This window comes from Neopelma chrysocephalum, unplaced genomic scaffold (assembly GCF_003984885.1).
Source record: "Neopelma chrysocephalum unplaced genomic scaffold, ASM398488v2 Primary Assembly neopelma1_23, whole genome shotgun sequence".
NCBI lineage: Eukaryota > Metazoa > Chordata > Aves > Passeriformes > Pipridae > Neopelma > Neopelma chrysocephalum.
This window is the reverse complement of record NW_020897691.1, coordinates 20,697,120-20,713,277: the sequence shown is the minus strand read 5'-3', so window position 1 is coordinate 20,713,277 and position 16,158 is coordinate 20,697,120. Positions and strand designations below refer to the sequence as shown.

At 41.0% G+C, this 16,158-nt stretch overlaps 1 protein-coding gene across 6 annotated transcripts in view; it reads left to right on the top strand.

Annotated features, from left to right (window-relative positions):
- The first annotated feature begins 6,139 nt into the window (after positions 1-6,139).
- Positions 6,140-16,158, top strand: part of ADGRG6 (adhesion G protein-coupled receptor G6) — a 108,789-nt gene continuing 98,770 nt past the window's right edge. For all 6 annotated transcript variants that reach the window (XM_027689626.1, XM_027689620.1, XM_027689635.1 and 3 more), the window contains exons 1-2: positions 6,140-6,332; positions 11,755-11,855. In XM_027689626.1, coding sequence (XP_027545427.1) covers positions 6,331-6,332; positions 11,755-11,855 — 103 coding nt within the window. In that variant the 5' untranslated portion in view covers positions 6,140-6,330. The remainder of the gene's footprint in view (positions 6,333-11,754; positions 11,856-16,158) is intronic.

The window sequence follows — 16,158 nt, the reverse complement described above, 5'->3', positions numbered from 1 at the left end:
TGCATATGAACGGGAAATGGGATTTAAGTTATAAAGGCAGGTCAAATTTTTACATAGTTTTGAACCAATATTGTTCTTTTTTTTTATATATATAGTTTATTTAAACCTGGAATTGCAAGTACTTTTTCTTGCATCTTCAAAACAATACTTTACAGTATTATCCTAGAACATTGGTGTGGAACTCCTGTGGTTTCAGCCTGAACACAGTGAAAAGTTTCAGAAGAGCAGTGGACAGCTAGTTAATCACAAACATGGTTCTAGCTCACTTTTTCTTCCATTCTCTTAAAAGTTAGAAAGGTTTTATACATCTGTATGTTTACTGTTTTCACCATAGAACTACAACTCTGCTCTTTGAATCCTTTTTTTTAATTGAATGTTGCACTTGTGTTTAGTATCTGATTTCCATTCTGCATTAGTATATTATTTTTTATGAAATGGGAAAAAGTTAATTGATTGTGATTAACATGCAATTATTACTATTTCTATGTGATCCTACAATTTTGTTACCACTTGTGCAGTTTTTACAAAGAATGATGAATGAACTTCATACTGTTCACTCTGGTTTCAGTTCTGATAAGCATCCAAATATTTTGATGCTTACTCAAAACTTATCCAAACTTTCCTAAGCTCTTGAGTCTTCAAAACTAGTCTGAACACTTAGAGAAGGGCTTTCCTCATGAGGTTTCCAGTTGTTCCACTAGTGGAACCTGATGGAAATACCATGAAGTCAGCTTTTCTTCCAGTTGCTCCAAATATTTAACATCTGGACAGAAACTGGAAGTGAGAAATCCTGCCCAGAAGTTGTATTGTAGGAAAAGTTGGGTTCTAAAAATAGGTGAATGACTGGGTTTTTTAACTCCTCCAAACTGGCTAATCCATGACTGAAAAAAAAATAATCAAGAATCCAGAATTAGAGATGAATAAGTTTAACCGGTACCATAAAAATATAGCCCTACCTCAGCTGAAACCTGTTGCTCCTTAGAATTTTGTTATTTCTGAAGTAAACATATGTGGAGCAAAATTCAAATTTGTTGACATTTTAGAATCTTTCAGGGATGAACATTTATTCTCATTCCAGTCAAGTATGTATTCATTCATGAGAAGGTTGTACACAGATCCCGGCAGGAAAAGGTTATCTTGTTCTTGTACAGAAATATTGGTGTGTTTGCTGCCAGCATCAACATTGTGGGAGAGACCCCAGCTATCAGTGTAACCTTCTCTAAATAGTTCTAATTTCAGAGTTAATCTATTGGGGAGGTGGGGGAGTTTAGCTGGTGTTGAACTTATCATTCAAATGACTTGCAGCCACAGAGCCACATTGGATAGCTTAATCCGATAGCTTACCATGTTTGTTCATATCTAAGAAGTTCAAAAGTATACTTGGCAGAATTATCTCTTTGATGAAGCCTCTATTTTCACTACTGAGCTTTTTCCCCTGTGCTTTGTATCACACCGAGAATTACTAGCTCTCCCTGCGTATCCTCTGATTCTTTCTTACCAGATTTATCTTCCTGTTCAAACACCAGACACCATCTCAGATCAGGCTGCCAGTAATTTTTCATTGCTGATAACAATCATTCTACAGGTTTTTCATAGTAAGAATGCATCACCATGTAAAGTGAGCACCACTTCTAAGTTCAATCATCTGAAGTTAGAAAAAAGTTATGAAGCTCCTCTTCCCCTTCAGAGAAATGAAAGTTCAGGAAGCAAGGACCTCCAGCATCCTCCCAACCCCACAGATGAGAAATGTGTGCAAAACCACCAGTGGCAACATGATCCAGCAGGCTAAGGTTTAGGACCCCTGGAGTGCCTGATCAAGAGTAAGGAGCTGAAATGGGCTCAAAACCAAGAGTGATCAAACATATCAAACATTTTGTGAAAACCATCCAAATTAATTTGCTGCCTGATCTGTCTTGTGCTTTGCTTGAGGTCACAGGCTTTACAGGATTTTATGGAGCGCAATGTGTGCAGGCACAGGATACACCATGCTCTCAGCACTTCATCAAAGACATCTTACATGGCACAACACACAATGTTTTAGCTGGTGGTAACCTCCCTGACAGGAAATATTTCATAACCTAAGTTTTATGCATATGAAAGCACACAGACAAAGTACCAATGAAGCAAACATCTGAGTGTATGTTAGCCCCTGAACTTCTGCAAGTGCATTGTAAAAATACATTAGAGTTACAATTCACTTTATGCTTGCTTTCAGGAGATAAAAAGTTAAATTCAAGAACATACATGTCAGTGCAATCATTTATAGGCAGTTTCACCATTTACTAACTTGAGTCAATATGGTCCTTACAATTTCCTTGCCTCCCAAGTTCCTGGAAGCCTATGTTTGAATGGAACTTGGTCAAGCACGCAGGCTGCATGCCATTCCCCCCTATCTACTGGGTCAGCAGCCTCTACAACATGCTCGCTCACTCACTCAGCACTGTACTAAGTGGAACCATTGTGCCCCTGCCCAGTACTTAATTGAAACCATTGCACTAAGGGCCACAGTGAAAACTGACTTGCCACCTCTTCAGTCGCTTACTAATGGGAACCAGCTTTGTCTGGATGGCATCTCAAATCTGAAGGGAAAATATCTTCCCGGGAAAAAAAAAAGAAAGAAGTAAACAAAGTAAAACACACTCCTGATCCAGTTTACACTGCCTTTACACCTGAAACAGAAACATAAGGCTCTTAATCCCTCAGACAAGGGAAAATAAGGAAAAAGGAGCTGTTTCGAGATCTCCTGGCAGTAGAAAACCCAGGAAGTTTGGTCAGATTGTCCTGTGGACTATGAAAAATGAGTTCTGCAGTGACCCAGGTAGGGGCAAACAAGGCCGATCGGTGCTGGGAAATCTGGGAGCTGATTAAGTAGTCTTTAGAGGGATAGAAGACTCTCAAAAAGGAAAAGCTGTGGGGCTGTAGAGATTACTTAATGTAAAAGCACAGTGAAACAGAGTCCTTGTCTGCTATATGTCAACAATCTGAAGTACTTCTTGAATTCTTTAATTGATGTGAAATGCTGTTCCCAACAGTTCACATAAATTCTGCTACTTCACCTTTTAGACCAACACCCAGACTTTGATCCTGAAAACCAGCTTTTGAGAGCTCACCTTTGAACTTTCAGATTCAGCTGTGGGTATCTATCATGTTTTCTCCAAAACAGGAGAATGACCAGGCAGAAAGCCCGGAATGATTGTAAAATGCAAAGATAACTTTTTTTTCCCTTGGACTTTTTGAGAATGCATATGATCTTGAATTTTCTTCATGAGGTTATAGCACTGCACTATTTATATTCAGCTTCCTCTTTATTGTTCCAGGTTAAGTGTTTTCTCTTTTGCACTGTTACAGGCAATAAAGTTTCAGTATTTGCACTTCTTTGGAAAATAAACACAGATTTTCCTAAATGAAATTGATATAATAAAGAGGAAATTTTTGAAACAAAAGTTCAGTGGAAAATCATGTGTCTCATAGGTTAAAATGAAGTATCCAGACATAAAATATGGTATTTCATATTATTTATGAACCATTCTTTGACATTCTTATAAATATTTTTAGAAGTCCATGCAAAGTTGCACAAAATATAAGGAAACCACCCTAACTGTAAGCTTAAAGAAATACATGAACAAAGCCATAAAAATAGGGGCCTATAAAATGAATACAAAATATTTCACTAATCATCTCAGAATATTCATTAAACGTTCTGGATTATTTGTACAATATGCTACCCCTGTACCTAAAAATATTCAGACATCATTGCTTATAGTATAGTAAAAATAAGTGTGATGCCACATTGTCACTACAGATGCAGTAAGAAGAGAATAAAAAGATGTGCTTGCCTTTTTGGTGGCGTCACTCACTAGATGTCAATATAAAGTACCTATCAGTTGTTGATTATAGCACTGTTTTCCAGACTTTTGTATTTTTTTTTCCTCTTAATCTTATTGTGCAAAACACAGCCTGCAATGTTAACCTGAGACGAGTGTTGTAAGGTAGCCTGCAGTTTATCACTCTGAGATGGAGATCTTAAAATCACTGTAATCTACACACAGAAACTCTCACTCTTGCTAAGCAGCAGCCAGAAACGTAGCCCTCTCCGACTAGCCACTCCATGCCAAGTTGTTTCACTATTGATTAAAGGCAGATGTGGCACAGTGAGCTGCTGCCAGATAATGATGGGCATTTTCTCATGACCGATTAGGCTTCTCTTCGCTGCTCTGCAGCTCTGAGACTGTCTCCAGCAACATGCTACTTCAGTGTCCAGAAAATCTGCACTGCACGTTACCCCCACAAGACAGTACAGGCATTTCTCACTGGGCAGTGTCCAGTTTGAGATCCACGAGTAGCAGTGCTCCTATTGTGGAGGGGAAAGCAGATTGACAATTGCAAAACTATATGACAGCAAATTCAGAACAGGAGAATTAACCAAGAAACAGCTCAACAAAAACATGATGGGGAAAAAAACCCATGATTTCTTTTTTTCCTTTTTTTTTTTTTTAGTTTGACTGCATGGTTCTGGAATTGCAATCACCTTTAATGCCTTCCAAGTAGGGAAGGAAGATGGAAGTTTCCAACACAGCCAGCAAACATACACTACACACATATCACTAATCTCCTTATGAATGGCAGATTGACTTCTTTCAGATGCTCTTGATTTACTGCGCACATCTCATACACAGTGGGTCCAATATGCCCAGGAGATTCAGAGCTCACAGTGAGTCCAGTGCATTCTAGAAGCACAGACTTTGTTGTGCACATGAGGTAAATGCAATCAGCGGGTGTACAATAAACCCAGGCTGTGAGAACTTTTAGGTTGATTTTGCCCAAGCCTGCACTGTTGGCCGTGTAGATTTGGCTGACACAGGCCCAGAGGTTCCTGCACCCACATTCAGTGCCAGGAATTTACAATGAAAGCAGGCATATAGCTTATGGGTTTTAAAGACAGAGAATAAAAATTGACCAGAATAAGTGAATATTAATGTTCAGTATAAAGTTCATGAAAAATTTAGTGATGTTTTCTCTATTTTTTAAAATAGGAACTCTGTTTGCTTGTAACTGCCATTGCATGCTGATAACTTCATGGGATGATTCACTTTCTTCCCCCATCCTTGTTCATCCTGCTAGCTCAGATCCATAGAGTACTAAGAAAATTTTGGATTTCTCTGCTGACCTTTTGGTTTTTCCTGTCTATCCATGTTTTCCTCCCTACCTGTAGTGCAGTGGCACATTCGACAGATTTCAACTGAACAAAGCAACTCAGGATAATTAGGAAATGGCACAAGCTACCATCCTCCAAAAACGCTACCCAGGAGGGAGGTGTGGGCCAGCACTCTATGTGGGAGCAGCATTACTGCCTTGCACGCTTCAGAAAGTGGGTCAGAGCTGCGTCACCTCCACCCATCTTGTATCCCAAGTATAGCGTGTTGTATGTTTCAAAGGAAACCAACACACTTAAAGTGCCTTGGGGTCTGTGTCAACAGCTCTGGGACACAAGTGAGACAGAGTGTTGGGGCGAGCAGGCACGTCTGTGGGCGCTTACCTCTGCAGTGCACATTGTGGTGGCTGTGCAGAGTGTGCTTGCCCCCAGAGGCCTTGCTGCCACTGGGATGCTGCGAGGTGCAACATGCTCAGGGCGCTGTGACCACCAAGGTCAGTGTCCCTGGTATGGAATCTTCTCAGAGGAGGCCCATGTCCTTTGCGGGTGGCTTTGGGCCTGTGGCTACCACCCCATGAGGGGTGTTTGGGGGCTGCACACCCCTGGGCTGGCCCTAAACCATCCAGCCGGGGCGCTGCATGGCCGTGCCGCGTGGTGCCGCCCAGGGAGCGTCCTCCCAGGGGTCGCAGGCAGCGGGGTCCCGGTAGCCACCCCTCTGCCCAGAGGGGCGCGCCGGCCCAGTGGAGCAGGTCCTCGGAGCACTGCACGGGGGCCCCCGCTGGCGGCTCGGCGGGTCCCGTCCTGCCCCCGGCGCGGCGGGGGGGCCGGGCCAGCCCGCGAGGCCGCGCCGGAGCCTCCGGAGCCGCCACCTGACTGCGGAGCGCAGGGCGCGGGGATCGGCCAGCGGGCGGGGCGGCCCCTGCCCTCTGCGGGGGCGACTTCCCTCCGCACCGAAGTTTCCTCCACTTGTGCAGAGAGAGGCAGGTCCCGGCGCGGCGCGGGGTGGGGGAAGCATCGCGGCGGAGGAGGAGCGGATCAGCGCGGGCGGGGAAGAGAGGTGGGCAAGGAGTGATGACCTTTGCGAGAAGTCGGCGAGGGAGCGGGCTAGAGGCAGAGCGAGCGGCAGCGAGGGAGGATGGTTGCTGAGAGCCGGAGTAGAGCCGTCCCGTAATGTCACCATGTAAGTCTCTTCTCCGGTCTCTGGGGCGAGGGCTGCTGCCGGCCACCCGCGGCGCTGGGGGAGCGCGGATAATCCCCGCGGGCTCCATCGTGGGGCAGGGAACCCCGGGCAGAGCGGCAGGGCTTCCCCCTCCACCACCACCCACAGTAGGTGGTGAGTAATACCAGGCTTGAGCCGCGCAGGTAGGTAGGGCTAAAAGAATGGGGAAACGGGGGAGTTTCACGCCGGGAGCTCAGAGGGCAGGACTGGCGGGGCTCTGCCCCGTCCGGGCTCCGCGTCCGTCGGCGGCTGCCCTGCAGGCTCCCGGGCGACCGCTGCCTTTCGCAGGGCATTCTAATCCCGTCCTTAGGACCGTCCTGGTGAGTTTCCCCGCGTTTGCAGACAAGTAGCGAAACCCTCGGCCCCGCTCGCCGCCTTCCCTGAACGCCGGTGCCCCGGCACCCGCCCGGTCCCGGCCTCTCGGCTCGGGGCCGCGGTCGTTCACGTCGAGAAGCGCTGGCACCACGGGCACCGAGGGCACCACGGGGGGCCTTCCAGGTGCGGTGCCAGCACAAGTAGAGAAAAAATAAAAAGGGGAGAGGCAGGGCCGGGCGGGCTTCATAAAACATTCCCAGCCCCACCGCGACTCTCCGCAGCGCACGGCGGACCGGGGACAGCGCGGGGCTCCGCCGCCGTCGGGGGACGAGGGACGGGCGAGGGCATCGTAGCCGGGTCGAGGGTTCTCCCTCCTGCCGTACGCCGCCTGGCCCCGGGCGGGCTGATGCCGTGGCCTCTGGGCGCCTTCCCCGAGATATTTCTCCTTTACTGACTGTCTCTCGCCGACGGTAAGGCGAAGTGCTGAGGTTTGGTGTTTGACGTTTCGCCGGTGCGTTCGCAGCCAAGAGCGAAGACCTGTGGCTGGACTCGAGGGAATCCGTACAAGGGGAAAAGGGTAGGGGGTCCACACAGTACACCGTGAAGTTAAGGCAGAAAATGAAAAGGAGTTCCTAGAGACCTGGTGTTGCAGTGCTACTGAGTTGGAAACAGCCAGCAGATTTGTTGCCTGCAACTTGGAAAAGTTTCTTTTGAAAGGAAAGCCAAGGGACTTAGATGGCTCTGATAGAGCTGATACTGTTTAAATTAAAAGGAACAGTCTTAATTTTTTTCATCTCTTTTGATGAGCATGATACTGTTTTCAAGGTTGACTGTAAGAATAATTAGGAACAAGTAGTGCTTGACAAAATGAAATTTTTAAGGGGTATTGTGTAATTAATCTTTGAAGACATTCATGTACTACAGTTTAAAGCAAGGATTTCAAAGTTAAAATCAACTCCTCTATTAACCTTTGGGAACTAAACTGTGAGTTGCCATCACCTTTCACTTGTAGTTCCACTTGAGAGTGATTAAGCTTAAAGTATTTTTGTTTACAACCTCTGTGAGAAAAAAAAATTGTGAAATTGATCTTATCTTTCTTTTAATTTTAAAGTGTCAGCAACATTTTTCCTTAATAGCTTTAGACATGTCAAAGACCAAAGAAAGTCATGTCAGTGTGCCTGAGGCACACTGTAGAATTCACATGTTACTTCAGGGAACTTTGACAAAGCTCTGGACAAGGAAGATGGTGTATTCAAATTTGTATTGCATGTTTTGAGACTGTACAGTATACAAATGATATGCCCCAGGATTATTCACATTTTGTGTATGTTGTCTTGCGGAGCTGTGTACTCCCTAAAAGGTGATGATGTTGTTCTTGCTAGCTGGCTTCTGGCACATAGAGTAAAAGATTTAGTAGTTGGATGTAGTAAAACTTGCAGTAATCCCATCTTGGACTATGTCAAGTTACATCCATTTATGGTTTAGATAAATTACATGTCTATTTTGCTCTTCTGGAATGAATTGTGAATAAGCTCGTTGTCTCCTTATGTTATAGGAAATTAAAGTAGCTGTGGACTGGACTGTACTGAATTGGTAGCTAGAGTGGTCATGTCACACAGTGTGACATGGAAATGCAAGTCCATAGAAAAAAATAGTACTTCTTCTATCAAACTCCACAGAAGGCCAAAAAACCCCAAAACGTTACAAGAGATTGCTGGTTTTAGACTATATCCAGCTGTAATGGATATACTTCTACCATAGGTGTCCTAATAGTTCCCAAATATATTAGGTAAAATGTTTTGGTTCTCTGTTTGACACTTTACAGTGATTTCTTCAGAACTGCTAGTCTGTTACCAGCTGGGGACAGAACAGGGCTTTTTCATTTAAATTGATACAAAATAGAGAAGAAAATAATGGAGAAGAACACTTAGTATGCTCTCAGCAATTTTAATGTAACCAAAGCTAAAGAGTGAAATAATCCATATATGTTGGATCCATAAAGATCCATCCCTTTGCTTACTCATGGTGTGTTTTAGTACATTGCTGTGCAGATAGCCATTCTCTGCTGCTGCTGCTGAATATTAAATGACAGAACACATCTTTTTAATACTATTAAAAATAATAACATAAGACCAAAGGGTACCTTGGACCATCAAGTCAGTACTGTCAGGGGACCATATCATCCCTTGGTAAGCTATAAACTAGCCCAGAACTGTTTGCTAGTTTTTGTACTGAATTATTCATATCCTGTTTGGATTCACTTCTAGATGTTAATTAACACGGATAATCAAGAAAAAGAACTTTAAAATAAATATAAGCATAGTGGGTATTAACAGGTGAATATTATCTGCAACTAGGCTGTGTCTTTTTAATGTCTTGGAAGTATTTATTTGTCACCTTATCATAATTGTCTGGGATGTCACGCTATAAAAATATCACAGATGGATTTTGTTGTGCAAGAAGCCTTTTTGTTGGCAATGTGTTAGCTGACTTCCATCCCTGACAATTTCTTGTGTGGACAAGGGTGTTACACATCACAGTGGAAAGCTGTGAGCAGTCAGTTTTCAGAATTTTGACTTTTTATCTCCACAAGATCAAATATATATCATATATATATCATATATATATAAATAAAGTGATTTCCTCACTTATTTGTAGCACTCAGGTAGAGGTTATGCTTTGTAAAATAGTTCTTCAAAAATCCTCTCCAAAAGAAACAGTTCTGACTCATGGTGCCCACATTAGTGGAGTGTTTGTTGATTATCCATGGTCTTGAAATCTTTCTTAACTTGTACTACTTTCATAAGTAAGGATGAGGAAACAGAATGTAAACTATCACCAGGGAGTACCATGAAGTACTGGCCTCATAAGCATTACTGCAATGCAAGTGAAAATTAACAATAGCAAATTGGCCAAATTAAATACCTCTTTCAGACTAATGCAGAATTTCATGTTCTTTAAGAAAGGCACTAAAGGCAATGTGACTGGGTAGATTCACAGCAGACCTAGGCAGCAGAAGCTTGTCGTGTTATTTTTCCTCGAGTATTTCAAACTTGGTGTCTTAGATTCCCCAGCTATTAAATGAGCAAAAGCTTTGGCTGAGTTCACAGAGACATCAAAAGTGGTGATACAGACAATGTTTCAGTTTGATAAAAACCAACATAGATTTTTTCTGAGTTAATAAATAATTGTTTGCAGCCATTTCCTAGTCTGATAACTGTATCTGTGCTTGCTCAAAACAAAGCAACGGTCAGAAACTAGTAATGCAACTGCTTCTACAGGTTTGCATTCGTAGATTATGTAGCAGGATGGCATGTAGCTCATCAGTACCTGCAAATTCTTTCTTCTGTAGGAAGAGCAGTGTTCTCTTGTATCTCTGGTATGTCATGCTGCTAGCCTCAACATTTCCATTTCCCCACTCTGTGAATATATACTTATGTTGTACGTGCTTGCACATGTGTGCAACTGGTTTCATATCTTACAAGGACTTCCATTCAAATTCAGTTTTCTAAATTAATATTAAAGGTACTGTGGATTTATGAATTGTATACATTGAACAGTAATGGTTTCAAAACCTCTGCATACTCTTGTCTGAGATTTTAATAGGGATTTTGGATATTAAGTTGAAGGACAATAATTCTATTGTTTGATAATCTGGTTACTTTGTGTGTCTGGCTTCATCAAAGAGATTCTTGTATTTCAGAGCCCAGTGTTTTCTGTGCTTGTCTTCAACACTTGTTAAGTTTGACTTCACAGTATTTCAGAAAAAATAAATCTGCTTCAGATTCCTAATTTGATACAACTACCCATAAAGAACTGAAATTCTTTTGTAATCAGATACCTGTACTGTGTAACACTGCACTAAATGAAAGCCTAACTGGCTGCAGTCTTCAGCAGTCTGCTGAAGTGTCATTTACTTGGGCCCACTGGCGTCTGGCCCACAGGGGTGCTTTGATGAACTACCACTTTTTAATCTGAAACATTAGTTGCTCCTTTTTAGTGGTTTATCTTGCTGCATTAAGTTTGGCTTCTGCTTTGGGAAGAAACAGAAGCTGATACTGGGAAAGGTTTTATATTTGCCCCCAGCTTTCACTGGCAGGTTCACAGCCATGTCTGTGGAGCAAACAAGTTTTCTCCTGGTATAGGTAGATAATATCTTACTGAACAAAAGTCAGTTATCATCACCAAATAGAAGGGGAAGGAGTTGGTCAAAATAATGTGTGTTATGTTTCATTATATGTGGCTTCCTTTTGTTTGCCACTAACTTATTGAATAAGATGAGATGGTAATGTAGTGGAACACCATTCATTTTGGATACCTGGTTAAAGGCCTGTCCAAATTTATTAAGTCTTTTTAGCTTCCTTTTCTACCCACTATGGAGGAAACATTTTGGTTTAGCCATTAAATATCCCGTATGCTTCAAGGGAAAGGAAGCTTCAATTTCAAGCTATAACTGATAGAGACTTGTATATAATTGCATTTGTTTTATAAATAATAAAGCTGTCCCTGACTTCATTGGCAGCACAAATGAGCTCCTAGATTTTGGCAAGGAAAGTTTCAAGATTTTCATTAAAGTTTTCAGCAGAAAATGTTGTAACTGTCAAAATATTAGCACTGCAAGCTGGAAAGCCTTGTTAAGGGCAGAGGCAAATTATCACCTACCATCTTTATATATGTATGTATTATATATATTTAAATAGCATAAATGTGTTTATATGTGTAAATTAGGTAAATTAAGCAAAAGTATTTAAAAAGAACCCTACACCTTAACTCATTCAGACTGTGCTTCTTGTTTCTTTTACTGAAATACCACCCACATATATCTGCTTAGAAGCCCAACGCTGACCAGTCTTACACTTTGTTGTCTGCTAAGAACCAGACAATATAATTTCTGACCCTTTTTGGCAGACTTGTGTCCCCATTTAAGCAATACTAGGGCCATCCATAATTTTCAAGTGCTACTTTATTTACTGCTAGTTACTAGTTTGACTAACAACAGTGTTTTCCTCTCTTTCTTGTCTTCTTGGAAAACTCCCTGAATTCTTTCTTGCTTTTTTCCACCCCACAGGATGTCTCATGTAAGTGAAATGTGGTGCTATCACTGGAAATGGAAGCTGCAGTACTGTCTCATTTTGTTTACCACATATATTATATGCATGCAGCAAGCAGGTAAGTCAGCAATTTATCTTCTTGCATAAATAGGTGGTCTAGGAGCCAAAGTTTTGATGACTGAGGATTATGCTTATGTATGACTGAATTATGTACAATATAAGATTTTGATGAAAGTTATGCATTATAGTAATTAGTTGTGATTTGATACCTTGTTCTGCTACCACTGAATTTTCTTTTTGTTGTTTTTTATCATTTTGCCTTGCTTTGTTTTGTTATTCATTATTTTTGTTATTGATTGTTACTATTTTTTCCTTTGGCTTTTTTTTTTTAATTCTTTCATTCTGTCCTTTCTTTGTGTTTACCTTGCCTATCTCTTTTGAATTTCTTCTAATTGTTGGAATACTGTGAGTAATCATGTAGCTCTTCTATTTTCCACAGTACTGTTTGTGCCTGTAAATTATGTATTCAGTAACTCTTCACTCTAGTTCAAAGTTGTAAAATAACTGTAGTGTGCTTATTATTTTTACATGCTTTTATGATTCATATAATAGAAACATTCCTCAGCAATTTATATGTATCTGAGATAATAATACACTGTAAAGAAGAATCAGTTTTAACTTGACATCATCTTGATCTGTGGTGACACTTCAGCACAGCATAATGTAATACATTCTGACTGTTTTCTTTAAATATATGAATGAGAGATTTCATTTACTAAATGTCTTGTCCTAACCACTAGAGTGCAAAGTATTTTAGGAGTTCCAGCTGCTTTACTGGAAAAAATTTCTGGAGTTTATTCTGGAGCATATGAAAATTTTGGAGCAGCTTGTGCTCAGCTAATTCCATATCGGATGAGTAGTTTTGCTTTTACAGACTTGCCATTGGAAAAAAGGATTGTTTATATACAGCAAGAGCTTTTAGGTTCTTTGATAATGTTTTTTTTTTCTTTAGGTAAAAGGTGCATTTTTTTACATTTTTAATACCCGCACTTTTTTTTTTTTAGAGAAAAAACAATGCAGTTGCTAAGCAGTAACAGTTTCCAGATTCATGTCACTTTATTAGGTGTTCTTCATTTTCACTAAGTTGTGTAGCCCGAAGAATACCTGGGATCTGCTCTCGCCTATGATTGCATTGGCTGGCAGATTTTGTGTCCCCGTGATCCTGGGCCGTGCAGCTGCCATCCTTAGCATAAAGTAAATCAACAAAACCTGATCTAATTTACATGTCCTGTGGGTTGTTATCTGGTGACTAGAACATTAAGACCCAAAGATTATTAGCCTTTGCTAATTCCTCTTGATAACAGTTCAGTTATTGAAAGTGCAGGTGACACGGCAAGCCTAAGTCCCATGAGGCAGAAGGTCCAAGCCAGTATGCTGTGAGGACAGAGGAAGCCAACCACAGGCTCGCCTGTGCGTTCAGCTAATCGCAGGATGCCGTCACTAGCTGTGCCGGTACTGAACAAGTAGTTTGGTGAAAAGGCCTGTGCCAAACTCCAAGATGTGTTTTTATGAAATCATATATGCCCCTGGCTAACCACTTCAGCAAGAAAATGGTTGGGTGTCATTGCATTGGTAAAAGCAGACAAAGTGTTCCAGCCTCTAACTGTTTGTGCTTTTTTCTCAGCCACTGGCTTGGTATGTAGGAAACTCGGAACCAGGTCTCTCATGGAAATCAGAGCAAAGACCTGAACCTGAGACTTTTACATCTCAAGTGCATCCCTGTGGGGGCTTTTCCTTTCTTGACTCCACAGGAACAGATTTGAAATCTTCAAACCTTTCAATAAATGCAAAAGATATTTCCCTATCTGCCTGAATGATAAGTAGATAAATAAGGTACCCTGGAAATGCCCACATTGAATAGACAAATCTTTGCTGTTCAACAGTGAAATAGATGATAGATAGTCTGCTGTTAATACTCGACTGAAATGAAATGAGACATTTACCTTTACAGGAACCTGTCACTTGGCAGTGCTTGCCAAATGACCCCCAGGATTCATATTTCTTTTTATGTTGATGTAAAAGCATAGGTTATGTTGGAAAATGGAGTATTTTCATCTGCTTTTTTTAATAGAGCAAGACACACAAGGTGGGAAACTGCTGCTCCTGCATTTTTTATTTCATGTTCTTAAAAGGTATTGATCACTTTGGCTGTGGATTCATATGGTATTCATAATCTCTCTGGCAGCTTAAGCTTTACTAAAGTTACAGTAGAAATATCATGAAGCCTGACATTCATCCAGCCTCTCTAGTGAGCTGTAAGCTTAGAAAGCTTTTGGGGTTTATTAAGCTTTGCCTAGAGGAGGTTACATACAAGCGAGGGATTAAGATCATCAGGTCTAGGTTTTATGGATTATTTAAGGGGCTATTCATTAAGATAAAGATATCAGTCACACTGTGACATGGAAAAATGCAAAAGTAATAATTTTATAGTTTACCTTGAGAAAAACTACAGTACTTGGACTGCTTTCAGAAACAAAGCTTAGAAGAAGGATTACGCAGCAGAAAACTTAGAACAGGAACGGGATAGTCTGTGGAAACAATGTTTAACCACAAAATGATAAGTAAGGTCCTGACAAGCAGGTGCAGCAAAAGTGCAATCCCAAAATATAGGTCTGATACCTCAAAGGAATCAATGGATGGACTGTGACACTTGAAATAGAAAAACACAAAGAAATTATTAAAATGAAAATAATTTATGAAAATATAACGTACTTTAGTTAAAATCTCGGCAGCCATAACTGTTTTGGCAGACTGGCTTAACATCATGTGTTGTGACATGGGGTGAAGTTAAAGCACAGCTCAGTTGGTAACTTGACAAGTTTCCGTTCCTCTCTGGGGCAGATGTCTCTGATGGCCTTATGTGAGTCATTTAGCTGTGCCTCAGTTTCCCCATGAGTGTATGTCTCGCCTCCCTTGTAAACAGCTTACATATCTTCCAGTGAAAGGACTGTATAGAAGCTGAGATGTTAGAATGAGGGTGTTTTAAACAGAATTAGTTAAATCTGCTTTTATATCACATTCAGACACTCTAACTTTTTGTTTCTATGTACATTTCATTGGTTTCAGAGAGCCCAAGAGAACAAAAAGAGTGAACAGAGTTCTGGAAAACATAACAAATGAAGGCAGACTGAAAGAACTAAGATTTTTTGGTCTAGAGTAGTCAGAGGGGGGAATACATAAAAATTGAGAATATTTAAAGAGATAGCTGCAGTGGGAAGGGACAGACTGATCTTTCTGGGCAGTTGAAAGGGGAAAAAAGAATAGGCCTAAATTACAGCAAGGTAAATGAAGGGAGGACATCTCATCAAAAGGTTTAGAGGAATAGACTGCCAAGAAAGACTGGGGAATCTCAGTCCTTGGGAATGTATAGTAATATCTGCCAGAAATGGTTTAAATATACATTCCTCTTTCCTTGGGGGCGAGAAATACATTAGATAATTTCCAAACTTCCCTATTTCTATAGTGCTTCCGTAATTGTTGCCCTGTAGAATCTATTTTGGTTAAAAATCTGGGAAATGAGGAGATCCTTTGGAAACTGCACTTCTCAGAATATGACAGTGGTTTTGCTCTGCCTAAAATTTGTGTTGGTGTTTGTCCTGTTGCAGTGGCCTCATTTTTATCTCACATAAGGAAGCAGCAGTTCACTACAGAAAGTAAAAATCAGTTGCTTCAGGTGTGTATAGCCTCACAAAAATGTTCAGTTTAGTCCCCCCTTGCTTTTCACTTTTCAGTTGTCATAGCAAAATGTCTGATGTTTTAACATTGTGCTGTCTTTTGGGGTTGTCTGTGCTCTCTCTGGTAACCCAGGAGAAGAACTGGAGTTTTCTCAGTGACCGTAAAAGCAGATTCCAGTTTGCATAATTACTTTCCAGTCTAATTTTCAAGTGTCTTGTCAGTATTAGACTTTCAAAGTTTTGAACATTTGAACATTTGAGGAGATCACAACATCCTCATAAGAGTTTTTACCTTTTTATGTCATTAATGAACATATAATTACCTAAGAGTCAATAGACATTTCAAATGTTGACTGGTGTGCAACCATGTTTAGTTTTATCCCGAATGTGAAAAGTATTTATTTTAGTAAAGCCATGAGGACATTTATAATTCCTACTATACTATTTCTTATGCCCCATACTGATGTTATCACAGAATTACTATGACTGTAGCTAATATCAGGGTGAGGATTTGTTCTTTTGGTCTTCTGTTGGTAAAATGCACTGATGTCTGTAGTCACATTTCCATGTCCCCAAATGGGTTTAATCGGTTCCTAGAAGTTCACCAAAGAGTAGTTTCAATTCTGTTACAAGCCTTGAAATTTTAATTTTAGTGGTGATTCAAAGCAAAATTTTGTGCTATATTTA